Source organism: Crinia signifera, chromosome 7 (assembly GCF_055691185.1).
Source record: "Crinia signifera chromosome 7, ASM5569118v1, whole genome shotgun sequence".
Lineage (NCBI taxonomy): Eukaryota > Metazoa > Chordata > Amphibia > Anura > Myobatrachidae > Crinia > Crinia signifera.
In genome coordinates this window covers 126,623,823-126,644,741 of record NC_139223.1, presented here as the reverse complement: position 1 = coordinate 126,644,741, position 20,919 = coordinate 126,623,823, and the positions used below count along the sequence as shown (strand labels likewise).

The window sequence follows — 20,919 nt, the reverse complement described above, 5'->3', positions numbered from 1 at the left end:
TGACTGGGTATTGATTGATTTGTCCATACAGCTACCTTCAGATGGATCCTGTGCCCCTATTATAGAAGGGGGATAATGAGCACTGTAGTAAAACCAATTGTATAAGTAGTTTGGCTGCAAAGATGTGTACAAGCCTACATCCTGGTGACCATGCTCCTTGTCTGTCTTAATACTGGCCATCATTTTTGTATAATCCCTCCTGCCCCTTGCACTTAAATGGTTGCAGGGGAAGTCCTGCTGTCCTCTCTATGGAAAGCACTGAGGATTAAAATGCCTTGGTTAGTTTTCTATGTGGAAACAAGTAGTAGCTTAGTAGTCACATTTCAGCCGTGTTGTGCATGTCTGCAGCCTATAAAAGTAGCTGACAAGTTGTGCAGATAACATTCTCAGATCAGATTGCAGTACAGGGTAGCCTGGACACTGCGTCAGCTAAGTGCCTGCTTCTTGCCTTGTCTGTACAACTATGTGCGTGCAGGGGGTTATGGAAGAGGGAGAGAAAGCTAGATCTGTCTGAGGGAATGTAGGAGTAGATTTGCTGGGCATGGGATGTGATTAAGTCAATTCATTTGCACTGAGAAATAGACTATTTGAACAGGGACTGATTGCAGATGGGAAAAGCCAGCTAGCAGCAGCCTATTCCTGGACATTTTATAACTCCACCACTGCGGATGCCAGTCTTAATTACCGGAGTAATGCCGGACGGGTGGTAACCCTACTTGTACTGCATGATAAGGGCACAGATAGTGGACTCCTTTGTGGCAGTCTGGCTAGGATGATTTTTATAATGCAATCATTTTTATTGAAAGTTTGTTAATTGTACATACAACGACAAAAGAAAAAATTGTAAATAGAACAAACCTATGCTTAAGTGTGTCTGTTAACAATCAGTATGTTAAGAGGGATAAGTTTGAACAAGTAGATATGACGTGGTATCATGGCACGAGAGGTAGATACAATGTGGAACAGTGAGAAGGCATAGAAAGTAAAAATACAATCTCAACATAGAATCAATTAACTAATATAAGTACATGTAGACAATGGTCAGTGGCGATCGTGCCCATTCATTGACAGAGAGGATCTATGTAATGGGAGTTGCGTATTGCAAGTCTGTCCATCTGGACCAAATAGCATTAAATCTGTGGCCAGGTTTTCTAGCAAGATATGTAAATTTCTCATGAGATATACTTTCATTGACCAAGTTAAGCCAGGCTTGTATGTTGGGAGTTTTTAGCAAGCCAGGTTCTGGCAATACACACCTTAGCTAGAGTACATAAGTTTATTATAGAACGATTAGTTGGTGTCATCCTCAAGTGAGGCCAGTAAACATACTGTAGGTGTAAGGGTTTCGCTCGGGATACTTGTATGTATCATAATGTTGATGACTCTTCACCAAAAGGATGTTATACGGGGGCAAGACCAAAGTAGGTGCCAGAAGGAGCCATCTAGAGTACCACATTTAGGACGGGTTCGGGCAGTGATGCTACCTAATCGGTATAACTTGTCAGGTGTGTAATATATACGATGGAGAATAAAAAAACTGTATTTGTTGGAACCGAATAGTTAATGTAGAGATGCGGGGGCCGGCGAGTGCCAGTTCCCAAACTTTATCATCTAGGGGGCCCAAATCAGATTCCCAAGTAGCACGAAGTCGGGACAAATTTTCTGAGTGGACATATAGTAGAATACTAGAATCCATTAAGTGGACTTTGGGGGAATTCACCACCATGGTTTTCACTGGGGAATCCAATAGTCGGTTGTGTGGCTTAAAATTGGGCAGAAAGGGCATGGCGCAGCTGAAGATATCTAAAAAAGTAGGAGTTTGGTACAGAAAAATCAGCGTGCAGTGATTGAAAGGTTTTGAGGACACCATCCATGTATATATCGCCTAACGATGAGATACCCCACTTAGCCCAGACCGCTGCAACTTGTAGCTAAGCTAATTCAGGTAAGCAAAGATGGTTGTGTAGTGTGGTTTCAGGGTCCCAGCCCCTCCCACCCAGCAAGAGATGGACCGGTTTCCAAATCAAGATTGCTTGTCTAATTAAGGGGACATTGGTAAAGCTAGTACCAGCACTGAGTAGTATTTGTAAGGGGAGAGAGTGGGGCAAGTTTGTAAAAGAAGTTGGGTATGATGGGTAGAGGGTTCATCTTCAGTAAGCCATTGTCCAATGAACAACAATTGGGCTGCATAATATTAGATCCTAAGTGCCGGGAGTCCTAAACAACCTCTGTCTCTAGGGCGCGTCAGTACAGTGAGCTTTATGCGTGGACGTTTGAGCCCAAATGAGGGAAGAAAGCAAGCCATTAATTGTATGGAAAACTTTATGGGGAATGTACATCGGGGATTGTTGTAGAATGTACAGTAGTTTGGGCTGGAAAACAATTTTGACTAGGTTTTCCCGATCAGTCAACATTAGCGGCAACTTAGTCCAAATATGTATTTTAGAACGGAGATTTGTTACCAGGATCAAGATTTAATGGTATAAATTGTCTATGGTCATTAGAGATGAGAATACCTAAGTATTTGAAGGAGTCCGACCACTGACGAGGCAGCAAAACCCCAGGAGTGGATGGACATTTCCCGGATAATGGCATAATACAGTAGTGTTCACTCTAGGATTTGTTTAGGGCAGGGTGCTGACTACCGAGCGGGGCACATTTTTCAATCGGGAGGGCACTTCAAAGCAACACATTTTAGTATTGCACATTATAGTACACACAGTAGCGAACTAGACAAAATGCCACCAGTAGCGCCCTGCACAAAATGCCCCCTGCAGTGGCACACACACACACACGCAGGTACAATGCCCCCAGCAGTGGCACACACGCAGGTACAATGCCCCCAGCAGTGGCACACACGCAGGTACAATGCCCCCAGCAGTGGCACACACGCAGGTACAATGCCCCCAGCAGTGGCACACACGCAGGTACAATGCCCCCTGCAGTGGGACACACACACGCAGGTACAATGCCCCCAGCAGATACACATATGCAGTTGCCCAGTAATACTCACTGCCCCTGCTGCCACCTTTATTGAGGTGAGAAGCCGAGAACGCTCTTCTCCCAGCACTGGATGGATGACTGTCCAGTTGCCATTTGAAATATGGCGCCAGCCTGTGAGCCTGGTAGCCAATCAATGGCCCCGGCTTCTGGCACCCGTGCTCCAATTGGCCGCTGCATTTAAAATAAAGAAAATCCCTACAGCTGGCTGAGCTGTGCCGCCCCGCAAACTGCTTAGCACGGGGCTGTCTCTCTCTGTGCGCAGTCAGAGCAGATGCCGGTCCGGCCCTGCTGAGCAGCTGTCAGCAGAGGGAATAACACCACGCTGATACGCCGCTGAGGAGTGGCGTGTCAGCGCGGCAAGGGGCACTGGGAAGAGCTGACAGTCATTGTCAACGGAGACTGTCAGCCCTTCCAGGTACCCCCCTGCCGCGCTGACACGCCACTGATTCCCCCTGCTGAGATCGGCTGTCAGCTATTCCAGCTGGCCCGGAACAGCCACTGCTAACCGCCTCCCACAGGTCAGATCCCCCGGCCGCCAAAGTCACTGTATTGGGAGGTGGCGGTGGCACAGAATTAATATGTGCAGGCCCGCTGATGTCAGGGGCTGGCCCGGCCACCACAGTCACTGTGGGGGGCGGGCACCACCGTCACTGTGGGGGGGCGGACCCAGCCCCTATGGAGTTGCTGGGCTCCTTCCCCCAATCTCTACTTGCCTGTTTGCATTGGCAGTGACACCGCATGCGGTGGAGGGGACAGTCCCGGGCCGGCTGTTTTGCTAAAACAGCCTAGCGGGAACACTAATACAGGATTTTTCCTAGTTAATCAAGAGGCCAGAAAATTTCCCATATTGATCGATAAGATGAAGAATGGTGGGCATAGAGGAGACCTAATCCTGTAAAAATAACAAAATATCATCTGCATATAGTGCAATTTTGTCTTCTCTTGTACCCATTGTGAGGCTGCGTATAGCAGGGGATTGTCTAATCAAGCATGCTAGGGGTTCAATTGCAATAGCAAATAGGGCAGGGGAGAGGGGACAACCCTTTATAATGCCTCGAGATAAGGGGAAGGAGGAGGATACAAAACCATTGACCAAGATCCTCGCTACCTGCCTAGAGTACAGAAGTTTGACGTATCTAATAAACATAGGCCCAATACCCATCCAGCTCATCACATCCCAGAGGAAATCCAACTCCACAGAATCAAACGCCTTAGTGGCATCTAGGGCTGCTATACCAGAGGAGCGGGAGTCCCCACAGGATGACTGCAAGTGAGTAAATGCCAACGTAGATTAATAGAAGTTGATTTATGGGGCATGAACCCAGTCTGGTCCGAATGTATAAGATGTTCTATGACACAGTTCAGTCTGGCGGCGAGTATCTTGGCAAGGATCTTAACATCTGTGGGGTGTAGGGAGATTGGACAATATGATTAGGAGAGGGGTCTTTGCTCGGCTTAGGAATAAGTACAATTAGTGCCTCAGACATAGAGGGCGGGAGGGAGTCTTGTGTTAGTTGTTGAAACAAGGTTAATAGACGAGGGGCGAGGGAATCTAAGTGTTTTTTTATAAAGATCTACTGAGATGCCGGCTAGGATGATTTTACACATTTCATTTGCCAGGTTGTTGTTTTTTTTATTTATTTTTTTAACAATGTTTCACTGCACTTAACTGGCTGTCCCTATAGACCAGGGCTGGGCAACACCGGTCCTCCAGATGTTGATGAACTACACATCCCAGCATGCCTTGCATCAGTTTCAGCATGGCCACATAGCAAAACTAATGCAAAGCATCCTGGGATGTGTAGTTCATTAACATCTGGAGGGCCGGTGTTGCCCAGCCCTGCTATAGACCTAAGAAGTCGCTGCATTGTCTGACACCAGAGCTCAGTCATATTGCTTCTGTATCTCGCCTATGTGGCACTAACTGGTGAATTACGGTTTTGTCTCCTAGCTCAGAGCCTTATGTGAATAGCCTAATGAAGATGTATGTGCAGAACCAATACAGCTGCCACGAGCTGTTCGGCTTCGATATTATGCTGGATGAAAACCTGAAGCCATGGGTTCTAGAAGTGAATATATCTCCCAGGTAATTTTGTGTGTGTGTGTCACTACAGCACGGGACGTAAATAGACCTTTGTGGGCCCCATACCAAAATTCTGAAAGGGCCCCCCTTGCACGCTGTGATGGGGAGCAGTGTGGGAATGGTGCACTGGTTCACTTCTGCCAGGCTCCTCAGCAGGAGAGTTACTAAGGAGGCGCTAACATCATGCAGCGTGAACGTTCCAGTTCTGACATGGAAGAGGGGTGTGCCACGGACTGCATTCTGCAGCTACCAGGGAGGGGGAAGAGTTATTCCATGGGCTGTGCTGCCACCGGTCTGTAAAGGGGGGGTAATGCTTGGCGCAGGACACAAACAAAACTCTGCAGCCGACCAAGGATGGAGAAAAGAGGTGCCGCTCACTGCAGGACACACACTGCGCCACACTCTGAAAGGGGGTGAGAGCCCCACAGGCCATCAGATGGGTGCAGCATAGGGTTCCGACAGTCGGGATCCCAACAGTCCGGATTCAGACAGCATGGCGAGTGCAACAAAGCCCCTTGCGGGCTCCCTACACTCGCTACCTATTCTATTCTCCCTCTATGGGGGTCGTGGACCCCCACGAGGGAGAATAGCTGGTGGCCGTCGGGATCCCGACTGTTGGGACCCCGTCCGGAACCCCATCAGATAACTGCAGGTCACAGTGATCGGGATGCAGCAAATAAGTCTGTTAACTGGAAGGAAGAGGAAAAGTCGCGTTTTTTAGCAAATCCGGCAGGTAGTAGCAGCGCTGGTGGTGAGCAGCTGACTGACTGTAAAAGTAACCTCAGAGCCCCTACTAGCTCCGGAAAATAGATTGAACAAGTGGCTCCTCCAGCTTGGGGCAGCAGTAATTACAGGAAAAAAATGTAGAGGGTGCAGGGGATTCCGTTGGGGTGCCTCCAGGCCTCTCTTGCTAAACCAAAAGGTACTGGTTACCTAGAACGGTGCCCATCGCGGGCATCGCATGTACATCGCATGCCATTATAATGGCATGCGATGCCTGCGATTTCACATAGAAATGAATGGTAAAAGGTAAATCGCGTCGGTCGCATCGCTTGCGGCCAAAAACGCATGCGATGCGTCCGGCGCGATTACAGCGATTTACATAGGGAACAATGTTAAATGGCCCACAGACCCCAAATAGCCACCCTGAAGTGTGAAATGGCCCCCCCAATTGTTAACACCACTCCACGATCAACGTCAACCCGAAGCGTGGAGAGCGCAGCGGTACGCGTCCCCCGACCTTTTCATACCCCCACTATCCACGTCGGCGTGGAGTTCAGAATAGAAAGTGTGGCGAGCCCGAAGCGTGGCGAGCACACGCGGATACCTGTGAAGCCCTGCGCTCGCCACACTTTCTATTCTCAACTCCACGCCGACGTGGATAGTGGGGGTATGCAAAGGTCGGAGGACGCGTACCGCTGCACCTCGCGGGCTTGCTGCGCTCGCCACGCTTCGGGTTGATCGTGAGGTGGCGTAAACAATTGGGGGGCCATTTCACACTTCAGGGTGGGTATTTGGGGTCTGTGGGCCATTTAACATTGTTCCCTATGTAAAATCGTGTCAATTGGGCCATTTAACATTGTTCCCTATGTAAAATCGGGTAAATTGGGCCATTTAACATTGTTCCCTATGTAAAATCTCGGTAATCGCGTTGGTCGCATCCGATTTTTTTTTTTTTGGCCGCATGCAATGCGACCGACACGATTTTTTTCCTTGCGATGCCTAGGATCAAAATCGTTGGCGCCGTTCTAGGTAACAATTACCCACCAAAATTCTCTGTAGTTTCACCGTCATGGAATTTCACTTTTATAAGTTGAGAGTGTGGTATATAGCTTTTCCTATACCTTTCCTTTTAGCATGTTACATGGAAAAAGCCACAGTAAACAATTCTGGTGCAGTACTGCTTTTATTCAAAACCAACTACAGTGACTCACATTTTAAAAACATTTATACCAAATGCACAAAGAATAGAACTGCTAGCTTCCCATATAGGCTGTTGAATCAGCTTATCTTTTTATTACAAATAAGTTTCACTCCCATTCCCTTCAGTTGGGAGTTCTGGCCTCATGGAAAAAATCATATTGGAAAGATCAAGACGCATCCTCTTTCATGATATTTCAAACTCCCTCTTGTGGTGGATCTTGGTGTCCCACTTGGACCTGGGCCACCATTTTTTGGATTCAGGGTTTGGTTCTTTCTGCCACCGATTGTAGGCTTCACACGTAAGTGTAGTGAAAGGTCAACAGTCCTTTTTCATGGTTGGTGGACAGCTTAAGGACCAACTTCCAATCAGCATCTGGAACATTAAACAGTCTTTTAGAGTGCTCTGCCACTTTCTCCACCATACGGGTCCAGGCAAATCCAACAACGCAACAGTTGTTGCCTATGTAAACCATTAGGGACTGCTTTTGCCAGTGACATGACAGAGGGGAGTGGCAAAATTGTAGTCCAAAATTGGTAAGTTGACTTCCTAAAATGACAAGCTGTTCAGTTGGGTGAGTGGTATTTTTATATAGATGCCTTTTTGGCTCCTTGTTCCTTACTTCGGTAGGCACTGTGGATCTGGGAGCTCTTTTTTGCAGAAGCCTTAGCTGTTCAGTTCCATCTCATGTACATATATGAGCACATACATCTAGCCTAATTTAATTTTAAACTGCACTTCCAGTCACGTCATGCCATGGTGGAAATCTGTAGAGCCAAGCATCTTTGTGCGCAACATTTCCTATTGCAATGCATCTTATACACAGTGTTATGAATTTGGATGCACAAGCAGCTTCTGCTGATTAAGTTATATGGGTCATGTCTACATTCTGTGGGCAACCTTGCCTGTATCTGCATACGAAATACTACATTACAGGATTTTTCAGTAAAACTAACTTAATATTTGTATACATATACACCAGTAGTCGGACACAAAATGTAATAAGATGCTAGTGTTGCACAGAGCTTATGTGTAATGGGACTTGTAGCACATGGAAGATAGATGTATGTGGACACATTTGTATATCTCACCCAATCTGTCATCAATCCAGTAAGGGTGCCGTCTAGGAATTTTTTTTATTATTTTACATTTTCTAGTAATGGGTATTTGTGCCCTACTACCCTCTGCAATCTATCATCAAGTTTGGTGACTACTTTATCTTGGTGTTCGGCTACTGGTTTTAACTCTCCAGACTCCTCCTTTCTGCAAGTGGGTCTGGATTTGTGTCACCGCCTCTTTTGAAGGTGCAGGTCTCATCACTCTTCAGTGTTGATTGCCTTGATGCCAGATATCTGGAGTTTCCTACAGGTTTACCTCCACATACAGCATGCTCAGCAGTGGTACTCAACCTCGGTCCTCAGGACCCCCACACAATGCACTTTTTCCATGTCGCCACACAATCACAAGTGTAATAATTAGCTCCACCTGTGGGTCTTTTAAAATGTGTCAGTGAGTAATGAATGCACCTGTGCATATGCTGGGTGACCTAGAAAACGTGAACTGTGTGGGGGTCTTGAGGACTTAGGTTGAGAACCACTGATGAACAGGAACAATGAGCCTAGTCCTGCCAAACCACTATTAACCAACCTTGTGCACCCCTTGTCTGCTGTCCACTCCTGAAGATCTGTCCTAAGAAGAAACTTCCCAAAGTGAAAACTTGTGATTGTGGTTATATTATGAGGGTGTTTTTATTTTACAATTATAGCATAGAGGTTCTAATAATATACAGATTTTAGTGATCTGGGTTCTATGGTTTATAGAATTGTAATGTGCAGCTTCTCTGTGTATATATTTACCATAAGTCTTATGGTACCTGGTAACCTTTTATGTTTTCCCACAGTCTTCATTCCAACTCTCCACTGGATGTGAATATCAAAGGTCAGATGATCAAAGACCTCCTGAATCTGTCTGGATTCCTCCTTCCTAACAAAGAAGACATAAGCCCAAGTAATGTGAGCACCAGCAGCTCAGCCACCAGGTGAGTGCAGGTTGGTCACTAACCCGAAGCACGGTTTGGATTGGCTGTACTTTATGCTTTCGTCTATCGGTAATCTGTGTTCATGCAAATTTTCAGATTTGAATTGCCTGCTTTTTTGTTTTTCCTATAAATAAATGTTTAAGTGCCTGCAAGGGTTAGAGCTTTGTTGATAAACTGTGTCTAAATTGGTCTTCTTTAATGTGGTCTCATATATGTAAAAGTGTAACGGTGAAGTCATTGATCCATCTCTCTAACCTTTAATACCAAAATCCTAGGTCAATGAACACAGCAGTTTGGTACCAATTCACATTAGACCAGAGTTATTGCCATGGCTTCTTCGCTGCTGGCGATTGTATTCTTCATGTGCTAGTGAGCTAGCTCTCTGTAGGGTGTTAACAAGACCTGAGTCAGCTGATCCCGGTTACCCATTCACACTGCCCCATGACCAAAGTGCTTCAGATTTGTAACCCTGTCCACTACCTGGGTAGAATTCTCGGGTCACGGTACCCCAGTTATTTTACATGGACCTTTTCACTAGTGACCCGGAATAACCAGAGTTTTACAATGCTGTGAAAGAGGTACTAGTCCTCAGACACTACTACTGTATTTAATGCTTTCAAGTGTTCAAGCTTGGCCTACAGTATATATCTCCTTCCCACTCAAAAGTATCTTGACTTGTCTGTTTTTAAAACCTCAAAATCTATCAAGATGTATTTATTTACCCACCTAATTTTCTTTGTATTTTTTATTTGCCACAATGATCCATAGTACTTTGTTTGGTCCTATGTGAAGTGTTGTGGTTCCTGTGTAATGTGTATTATGTAATTCTGGTGCATTTTCTCATTGCCTTTTGTATATCATGCATTAACCTCCTCTCCCGGCTTCTCATGTAAGTTGGAGCATGTAGTAAACGTCTCGTTACCTTAGCTCCTATATTGCTACTTCTCATAAATGTTATTGTGACACCCAAGCCCCGTGCGTAGGGTGAATTTTTTTTTTTTTTTTTAAACTAAACTCCTGAAAGGTTGACCTAAACAGGCACAACATGTACTAACATATGTGTAATGGTCTGGTCATGACCAGGTTAATACATATAGGAATGCTCTACAGTATATACCAGGCATTCCCAACCACGGTCCTCAAGGCACACAAACAGTGCAGGTTTTGTAGATATCCAGGCTTGAGCACAGGTGTCTTTATTAGTATCTGAGGGATTCTGATTAAACCATCTGTGCTGAAGCCTGGATATCACTAAAACCTGCACTGTTGGTGTGCCTTGAGGACCGAGGTTGGGAATGCCTGGTATATACAGTTGCAGCTGATAGTGCAGTGTCTATATGAGCAACATAAGCTGGAATGGCTGAGCCCCTGGCTCTTGTGATTACATGGTTGGGATTAAGGAGTGCTGCCGACAAACCTGTATCGTATGTGTTAGGGTTAAAGGGCTGCCAGAAGCTACCGCACAGCTGTTCTGACTGCAGGAAAAAATGTGGAAGAGGAATTAAGTCCTTTTTTTTTTTTTTTTTTCTTATGCCAAGTGTGTTCAGTGCTGGGAAGGATCGCGGGCACTCAGCAGATATTCTGAATGAAGAGAAGATGAAACGAGCACATTACCTCAGCCAGAAGATCCCAGATAAGGTACTTGGTGGTAGTACTGTCACAAATGGGTTCAAAGCCTAGAAAACAAAATTGATCACTTGTGTATTTATAATACACTCAAAGCTAATGCTTCGAAAGCTAATAGATGTAGTTCCACTCGCTGCCAACAGATGGCAGTATTTAGGAGCCACTCCACTTTGTCAGTTATGGTACTGCGTATATCTGCACATATAATATAATAATCCTATTGAGACCCCCATATATCTGCCAAATAATATTGCAATTTCCAGATCCCTTGATGCCATGTCAGGGAATTTGGGATATTCCACAAGTTTAAAGATCTCAAACCCATCCCTTTAAAATATTTGGGAATGGCAAATCTGGGATTTTTTTAACATGAATAAATTTCCCCAACAATTAACTGTTTTGGTGGAATCGTGCTATTGGCATTTAAGGTACATATACAGGGTGTGATTATGCGTACCGATTTTTACTATATAGTCAAAATCTGTAGAAAACATACTACCTATTGCACCATGTGTATACAGCTTGTGATGTGGGTGTGTGCCCCCGAGAGATCGGCATCGCAACAATAGACTGCAAGAAGGTAAATGTTGACTGTGTTGTGTTGTACCCAAAATCTTAGGCCTAAGGTGGCCAATCTGGGGATCGGCGGGATCCCGGTATTTGGCCCCCAAAACGCTGGGATTTCAATCCTGGGATTGGCGTTTCCCGTTTTGGGATTAGACTGCGCATGCACAGTCTAATGTCAGGCAGTGAAGTATGAGAGCACGCATTAACGATATTGAGTGAACATATATTTTAAAAGATATCGCAGAGAAGGCCATTTTCTGAGCGATATCTTTTACAATATCCTCTAATGCAGCCCTGGCTAACCTGTGTCTCTCCAGCAGATTGTCAAACTACACATCCCAGCATGCCTTGCCACAGTTTATCATTCCCTATTAGCAAAACAGTCTAAGGCATGCTGGGACTTGTAGTTTCACAGCAGCTGAAGAGCCACAGGCTGGCCCGGCCTGTTGTAAGTGCATATGGGGCTTCACAATATGTTTTGTCAATATCTGTGGTTTCTGGGCTCTGGTGAGTCGCATAGTTAGAATCATACATAGCCAAAATGACACCTTGTGTATGCACCTTTTTGCTGGGTAGTTAACTATATTGGCAGTGCCACAGGAGAAATATGCAGTGCACACACACTGTCCCTACATGGAGTCACTGGCGATCTTGTCAGATTGAATTGTGCGTACAGACACCCGGCCATGTGAATAGTTTTATATAGCACACACTGGATGATATGCACATGATATTGTCCATATAATTATCCATGTGTACCTAGTTTAGATTTGTTTTTGGAGATTTTTTAGATCTTTGACAAAGATGTTTTTGTTTTAATTCGTTCATTGTATCTTATTTTATATAGTCTTCATTTTGCAGTGTCCAAACCAATGCAAAATGTAGTTCTAGAAAACGAATGCCCCGCATTTACTTTGTCTGTTTATACTATGTGTATGATGAACGTGTAAATGATCTCTGCCTTATAAGGTAGAACTATCTTATGCTTAGTCACTTTTTGTCTTTGCCCCACAGTTTTTCCTCTAGTAGTGATCTAGACGAGGCTGAGGTCACATTTTTGGATAACCTCCAATTTAACAACAAACGTTTTGTTAATGGCATATAGCAGTATAGTATGTTTATCTTACACATTATCTTGTGCTTAGCAGCCTTAAACCATGATCCCTTTTGTTAATGCCTTTGCATTTTAGAATTGCATCTCTAAAATGAATCTCCTTTTCGGCTTTCTATTCCAAGTGATTATAAATTGGATCAACCTAGTAACAGGAGGCTCCCCAATTAGCACCTGTGCTCAGGAATAATGTCTTCCTGGGTTTTATCCATAGTAGAATGATTGACATACTAGTGATTTTTCTATGAACAATGGTTTGTCTTCCAGGACCTATATGCCACAGTACTGGATCAGCTGACTCCAGAGGACGTTCGAGTTCTAGTGGAGACTGAAGATGAACTTTCGCGCTGTGGACATTTTGAACGAGTCTTCCCATCCCCAATCTCCTCTCGATACTTGCGCTTCTTTGAACAACCACGCTATTTCAATATCCTCACCAACCAGTGGGAGCAGAAGTATTTTGCAAACAGAGAGAGGGGTTAGTAGTTCTCATTCAGGTAATGCAGGGGCCGCTCATTTACCTGTATAATGTATGGGCTTTATAATATACAGGGTAGCAGATAGAAATTGTGAGATTCATGGTGCTAAAAATCGAATAATGTAACTTGCTCCATGAAGACCATCTCAAACCTTTTTGGCTAATGCTGCACAGGCTCCTGTTCTAGCCTAGGAAATAGTGCAGTCCTTATTCTGTTTCCCTGTCCAGTTATCTTGTGGCATCAGTGGTGCATTTAATACTTGATCAAATATGCAGTTGCCGTAACCTTAGTAAGTGATGGTAGTTTCCCCAACTAGTGTTCAAGTGAAGTCTAATACCATATATACTCGAGTATAAGCCTACTTTCTCAGAACATTTTTTATGCTGAAAAAGCCCCCCTCGGCTTATTCTCGAGTGAGGGTCCCACTTGAGTCAATACGTTTTCCCAGTTTTTTTGTTGTCAAATTAGGTGCCTCGGCTTATATTCGGGTCGACTTATACTCGAGTATATACGGTATGTGGAAAGTCCCCTTTGAATATGCTTTACATGTGGATTGCATGCCTTGTCTTTTATACTCACATTGCTTTATTTGTTACTTAGGCCGGGATATATTGAAAAAATTGTGCTTGGTAAATTTTCACACTGGCTCTGTTCCACAATCCCCCGTGGTAAGTACTATTTTTTATTTCTCTATTTCATTTGAATACTTCTCTTTTCTCCCAACATCCTTTACTGCTAAATGCTTCTTTTCATGTAGTGACTCTGGTAGGGGGGAGTACTGAGAACCACAGCTTGTGTAGTTGCTGCATTGTGGACTTGTAAAAAAATGCTACCAAGGAACTGAGACTGGGTGACTTCATTGTCACACTGCAGCCTGAAGGATTAATGTCCTCTGAAATAGTTCTCCAAAATTGTTAGACAAAATCAGGTATTAAAAATTGATGCATTGTAAGGGTGCCCATACACCAGGTGGCACAATCCTCAGACTCCTAGTGCAGTGATGGCTAACCTTGACACTCCAGCTGTTGTTGAACTACACATCCCAGCATGCCCTGGTACAGTTTTACTATTTGGCCATGTTACAACTGATGCAGTACTTGCTGGGATCTTTAGTTCAACAACAGCTGGGGTGTCAAGGTTAGCCATCACTGTCCTAGTGGCACAAATCCGCAAATGGGATCAGCTGACTGACAGCCATTAATGATCTGTCGGGGGATTGACAACATTAAGAATGCCCCGATTTCATGAATACTCGCTGAGGATTGCACCATTGTCCCAATATATATAACTGATGTATGGGGGTGTGGCTTTATGGGCCCTTGCTGCCCCTACCAAGCTATCAGAATGGGTTTGGGGGTTTTGGGAGCTGGTGATACCCTCTTACAGGCAGTAACCGCCTATTACTGACTCCACTCACTGCACAGTAGGTGGTATGTTACTGCTACCACATAGTACCTGGAACTATGGTGCTGCTTTGGCTCCTTCCGTCCGCACCTAAATACCACAAACCTGTGTATGTGTCAACACCACTGACACACCACCTGACTAGTATCTGCTGGTTACCCACTGGCCGTTGACAGTTTACCAGGTCCTATTTTGATAGTTGACAGAGGGTGTAGCTTGGATATGACTATTTTTAGCCAGGTTGTACTTGAGCCTTTAGATCAGGCACGGGCAAACAATGGTCCTCCAGCTGTTGTGAAACTACAAGTCCCATCATGCCTTGCCACAGTTTTGCTATAAGGGAATGCTAAAACTAATGCAGGCATGCTGGGAAGTGTAGTTTCACAACAGCTGGAGGGTCTTAGGGGCAGATTTATTAAGCTTGGAGAAGAGATAAACTGGATATAAAGCGGAGAAAAGGTAAAAGGAGATAAAGCACCAGCCAATCAACTCCCAACTGTCTTTTTCAAACACAGCTGATTGGCTGGTGCTTTATCTCCTTTTACCTTTTCTCCGCTTTATCTCCAGTTTATCATTTCTCCAAGCTTAATAAATCTGCCCCTTAGTTTGGCTCAAGTGTTTAGAATATATACTGCTAAACACTGGTATAATGTGATGTAGGGACTTCACAAAGAAGAAACCCTTCTCATAGCTTTGTTAAATGGCACAATTCTGTATCTGGCAACTGTGCTGCAGGCGATTGTGGATAAGCTGTTATACTTCAGTTTTATTTGTAGTTATCATTTGTAACATTGTCTGTCTGGTTTGTTATACAGTGGTCGCCACAGAGAGCACCTGGGCAGATTGAGACTCCTCTTAACGGCCTTATGAAAGCAGATGTTGCAAAACCCAGGTCAGTGGCTTACCAATTTGCTGCCTACACTCATGTGCTGGGTGCTCAGTTCTCAGGAACTACTTTCTCTGGATTCCAACTTGCTGAGTAGTAGATTAGTTTTGCATTTGACCTATACGGGCATATTTATTTAAATCCCCATGTCTAATGGTTGTGATAAAATTGCCCCAATCCGCCATGTTATAAATAAATACATTGCAGGAATGTGACAGTTATCGCATGCGAGGACAGAGCTTGCAAGAAAGCTCAGTCAGGACAGAGCTTGCAAGAAAGCTCAGTCAGGACAGAGCATGCAAGAAAGCTCAGTCTTTGTGAATGCCTTTCACAGCCTTCTCTGGGTTTCTTCACAAAAATTTTCAGAGTATGTGCTGTGCATTTGTTAACACTGCCGCTGCCACTGGTTCCATATTGCACTTACCTGGTAATATTCTGGTGCGTGGCTTCCAGCTCTTTGAAACCATAAAAATGTCTGCTGTAAACGGTGTCTGTTTACAGCAGACATCAGGAGACCCAGGTCACAGTGCATGAAGCAGTGATTGGTGGAACTGAGGAGTGGACCAGGGGGGCCTGTAAGTAAAGATCCTTTTAGACAAACATGGCTGATCACTGGCTTGTGACTGATTATCTGAGCAGAAAATGGGGCAAGAAACTGGAGGGCACTGTAAATAACATGGTCTCAGGATAGCGTTCTAATCACAGGGCTTCTTGATGTGTGCCCATTTATAAAGCGCAATGCAATTTGCTGCGCTGTATAAGAAACTTTTTAATAAATGAATAATTTACCTTTTTATCAAAAAACAAAAAAAACAGCGGCAGCGAATTTGTTTTTAGAGGGAAATACCTCACTGAATTCATCTCATCCCTTTAATTTATAAAGGGTTTACAATTAAATTTGGATGGAAATGCCGTCTGGGAGGGGAAATCGCCAAAAGAAATTGGACAAAAGAAATAATCTGCCTTGTAACAAACCTGAAACATATGTAGGTTGCTTGTCCAATATATTGCAGTAGATAATCTTCAATTTAGACGGCGATGCTCTTGTTTTATATCTGGGTAAACCCCTACAGGTAGAGGATTGGTAGTGTGCTGATAACAGGCTCATCAGCAGAGACTCAAGCTATAAAGTAATAGAATCCTTTATTTTTTATTTTTTTTTAAGTATGCGTTTAATATGTATTTTCAGGGATCTGTGGACAGACCTGTATTTAGTGATTGTGTAATTACAAATGAGTATTTTAATTTGTGTTTATCATATGAACAATTTGAAGCTGCCCGTATTATATTAAATCCATTCTAATTGGTGATTTATGGATTAATTCAAGCTTTCATATTCTTGGCACAAATACATTTTTCTAGCAGCTGAACTGGACATTCCTGTTTGGAGCTTCCTACTAATTATTACTTTTGTTAGAACATGAATTCTAGTTGGGAATAAAAGTAAAAGCAAGTCAGTGCACCGGGGCCAGACATCATGTAATGCAAGGGATGCAAAAGCTGCTAATAACACATAGAAGGGTACTCTTTACTTAGAACGGCGCCCACGATTTTGATCATGGGCATCGTTAGTAAAAAATCTCGGGCATTGAATGCACTAAAAAATCGGGTGCGATCAACCGACGAGATGCCCGCGATTTCCCATAGGGAACAATGTTAAATGTCTCAATTGACCCAATTTTCCTGTTCAATGCCTCAATTGACCCGATTTTTCCATAGGAAACAATGTTAAATGGGCCACAGAGGCCAAATAAACACCCTGAAGTGACCCGAACGCCACCCCACGATCAACGTCAACCCGAAGCATGGCGAGCGCAGCGAGCCTGCGAGGGGCGGCGGTACGTGTCCTACGACCTTTTCATACCCCCACTATCCACGTCGGCATGGAGTTGAGAATAGAAAGTGTGGCGAGCCACCGAGCCCGAAGCGTGGCGAGCGCACGCGGACAGCTGTGAAGCCCGCGAGGGGACGCGGATACCTGTGAAGGTATCCGCGTCCCCTCACGGGGCTCGCTGCGCTCGCCAAGCTTCGGGCTCGGTGGCTCGCTGCGCTCGCCACACTTTCTATTCTCAACTCCACGCCGACGTGGATAGTGGGGGTATGAAAAGGTCGTAGGACGCGTACCGCCGCCCCTCGCGGGCTCGCTGCGCTCGCCACGCTTCGGGTTCACGTTGATCGTGGGGTGGCGTTAACAATTCGGGTGGCCATTATTCACTTCAGGGTGCCTATTTGGCCTCTGTGGCCCATTTAACATTGTTTCCTATGGAAAAATTGGGTCAATTGAGGCATTGAACAGGAAAATCGGGTCAATTGAGACATTTAACATTGTTCCCTATGGGAAATCTCAGGCATCTCGTCGGTCGCATCGCACCCGATTTTTTTTTTAGTGCATTCAATGCCCGAGATGGCCATGATGGGCGCCCTTCTAAGTAAAGAGTACCCATAGAAGCCTAGGGGCTTCGTAACTCATCCCCCGTGCGGACTCCTGGCACTCATCCCTCACCTGTGTCTGGGCAGCCTCCTGCTGTGCTGTCCAGACCAGTAACCACCTCCTCCCTAGCCACGTACTTCCCCTTCCAGTTGCAGGAGGGGGAGAGCCGCTGGGGATGTGCTCACCCCCTGCTAGCTGCTTTGCAAAGGGCAACTCTTATGCTGTGTACACATGGGGGCGATTTTGTCTAATATCGTGGGCAATATGGTCGCTGAGCGACCATATTGCCCGCGATGGGAGTGTGCACCGGCGATATATCGCCGGGTGCGCGCTCCCGTTTTCTCCCCATAGTGATCGCTGGTCGCAGGAACATGCTCCTGCGACCATCTGATTTCCACTGCCGGGCTCCCCCGGCAGTTTCTTTTTCATCAGCGACCATCCCGCCTAACATCTGCCCCACCTGCCATGCAGCATGGCTTTGCCAAAGTGAAAGTTTACTTGCTCTTTTGCTATATTCCCAAATTAGAATTTGGACCAGTGTTTATAAATTGACTTTTAAACATTGTATTGCCCAGCTGAATGGCTTTATACTTTTGTTACTGCTTCAATTACAGTGGTTGTTGTTGTTGGTTTTTGTTTTTTTTATGTAATCATTTAGGCTGCTCTTTGTTTTTCTGATGTATGTTTATTTGTTCTGCAGCAAATTGCTCCCCTTATCAGAGGATCGACTGAATACTTTCAAGACCTCATCCATTCCTCAGAGTTCTGGGGTCCACCAACATCAAGACTTTGGTGTGATCCCATTATCCCAAACACTGGCTAATGTTCCAGAATCTGCCTTGGTCATGTAATGAACATTGTTTCCTTCAGTTTTACCACCTTCACCCTGTTTTATATTTAAAAAAAATCTACCTCAATTGATATTCGATCGGAGCACTGACCAATCCATCTTTGAGGAGGAGGCAGCAATACTGTGCTGCTGGTAGAAGATGTAGTAGTACTACAGGGAACAAAGTAAACCCCTCTTAATAGATGAAGTGCTTTGATGTGGTAGAAAATCAAGAAGTGCCTGAGTTTGAACTCCTTTTGGAAGAACTTGTTGTGAAAACTGTTCCACCATAATCATATGGGGTTTCTACAGAAGGTTTAGGGGTGTTTGGTGCTTGTATTCAATGTTCAGTGTTCTGCTGAGACCTTAGACCTATGCACAGTGAGTCCAGGGGCCTTAGTGTTGGGTGTGTTACAGGAATACTATTGTCTGTCATACTCCTATAAGGAATATTTTTGTGCTTTTTTTTTTGCCAAAATAATATATTAATAAAAAAAATTGAACATTGTCAAGTTTTATTCTGTTACTAGCAATATTGAGAAGTAGACTGTCCAACAGTTACTTCTGTACTCCAACATGTGCTATAGCAGTAGTTCCCAACCTCGGCCCTCAAGTACCCCCAACAGTTAACGTTTTCCTGGTCTACACACAGAATTGCAAGTGAAATAATTAGCTCCACCTGTGGATCTTTAAAAATGTCAGTGACTGAGTGCACCTGCCGGGTGACCTGGAAATCGTGAACTGTTGATGGTACTTGAGGAATGAGTTTGGGAACCACTGTGCTATAGCCTGTCGAAAGTACATCAATCAGCAACAAACACTTACATTCCCTTTTTGTCGTCTGAATCAATAATCTGTGTAGTTTTTCACTGATCCCTAGAGAATTGCAGTACGGTGGCAGCTACAAATTTTCCTCACGCTGTCATTCACTAGGAATCTGTCTTTCTTCTGATTGGTCACTTTGTGCTTAAGTGTTTTTACAGGCTTTATCAGGAATATTGGTCCATACCATAGAAACGTCACACCGGTTAATATTAACACTGTTTTTGTCCAGGCGATGCAATAATATTGGTTGTGAAGACAGAAGCTGGCATCTTCGCTATCAAAACTATTTTGCAATACATTCATAACTGTTTGCTATGCTTTTGTTAAGAGAACAAAGTACATCAATATTTTTGCTTACACTGCGAGGAGCTGCTGTGTGTATGTATGTATGTATGTGTGTGTGTGTGTGTGTGTGTGTGTGTATATGTATATATGTATATATGTATATATGTATATATATATATATATATATATATATATATATACACTTGTGAACACATGTGAGTCTTGTAAGAGATGGCTATTTGGTGACTTATGGAGTTACAGGAAATGCACTAGATATGGCCCCTACACACGGGGTGATTTCAGTGCATTTTCTAAGTGAACTGACTAAAAATGCCCCTACATCACTCCTTGTGTAGGGGCCATAGAGATGCGTAGCTATCGCCTGGCGATTTAATATCCAGCATGCTAGATAAATCTAGTAATACTGGAGAACACTGGCCCTGACCAATCGCTCAGCACACAGTCTGTGCTGAGCGATCTACATTGCTCAGATCACTCAGCAGTGTAGGCCCTTTTTACATTTAAATGTATAAAAATATAAATCTTGTTAAAGAACTATTCAGCATGTTTACAACATAGGAGGGGTAAATAACAGTGGTAATCCGATATTATGCAGCCGGACACCAAGCCAGTGATCAGGCATGTTTATTTCAATGCGCCTAACGTTTGTAATCGAAACTTCTTTTTCTGCGTTTGATTGCACTCCTGTTTCTGGCAGGTTTTGGTGTCAAACTGATGAAATCATTGAACTATCCAGACTGCTTTTTATTGTATCTGTGTGTCTTCTGGTACACGAATAGTATTACGCTGTTACATTACAACATAAGGGTTTATATTCCAGATGCTAATGGCCTCTCTTCTTGTACAGGGTAACAGTGGTATAACTGCAGTACCTCCATTTAGAATGAACAGTCCGGTACCAGCTTGCAGCATCCTAATGACGTTTATCATACATCCCTGCACACAACATAAGTGCAGAACATTTCTTACTAATGTTGGTTCTTGTGCTCTAGTAGAAGGGTCTGTTCCACCTTAAACAGGGAGCAACCTGTGTAATTGGGAAACTTGAGACAAAATTAAAAAGCCATATTTTATAAACTGCAAGCTCTGGTAGAAATTTCTTTCACTGTTGGCCTTGGATCAGTCTTATTGGCTGGCTGCTTATGCCAATGTTGATTAAACAGACTCCAGTACACACATAATTAGTGTCATCCTACTCGGTAAACACCACCCAACAGTAGTTCTAAAGGGCTGATTTGGAAGTCATTCTTGAAGCCATGAATAGGTTAAGTAAAAGGTCTTCTGCTGCCAATATTTAGCAAGGACTAAAATAATCCAGAGCACTTGTCGCCTCCCCCTCCCCTCTGAACTTGCTAATGCACAGCTGGGGTGTCATTTGGAGAGTCACTAGGACGCCAAGTCCTCTTTATG

The 20,919-nt window shown here is 44.2% G+C and overlaps 1 protein-coding gene across 4 annotated transcripts in view; it reads left to right on the top strand.

The window, feature by feature from the left end:
- Window positions 1–20,549, top strand: part of TTLL4 (tubulin tyrosine ligase like 4) — a 55,731-nt gene extending 35,182 nt beyond the window's left edge. For 2 of the 4 annotated variants that reach the window (XM_083153743.1, XM_083153744.1), the window contains exons 13-19: window positions 4,955–5,089; window positions 8,908–9,045; window positions 10,584–10,683; window positions 12,617–12,827; window positions 13,429–13,496; window positions 15,048–15,124; window positions 18,250–18,885. In XM_083153743.1, coding sequence (XP_083009869.1) covers window positions 4,955–5,089; window positions 8,908–9,045; window positions 10,584–10,683; window positions 12,617–12,827; window positions 13,429–13,496; window positions 15,048–15,124; window positions 18,250–18,400 — 880 coding nt within the window. In that variant the 3' untranslated portion in view covers window positions 18,401–18,885. Of the gene's footprint in view, window positions 1–4,954; window positions 5,090–8,907; window positions 9,046–10,583; window positions 10,684–12,616; window positions 12,828–13,428; window positions 13,497–15,047; window positions 15,125–16,001; window positions 16,695–18,249; window positions 18,886–20,356 lie in introns of those variants that run through there. The other 2 variants (XM_083153745.1, XM_083153746.1) reach the window with 2 other exon arrangements.
- Window positions 20,550–20,919: the final 370 nt, after the last annotated feature.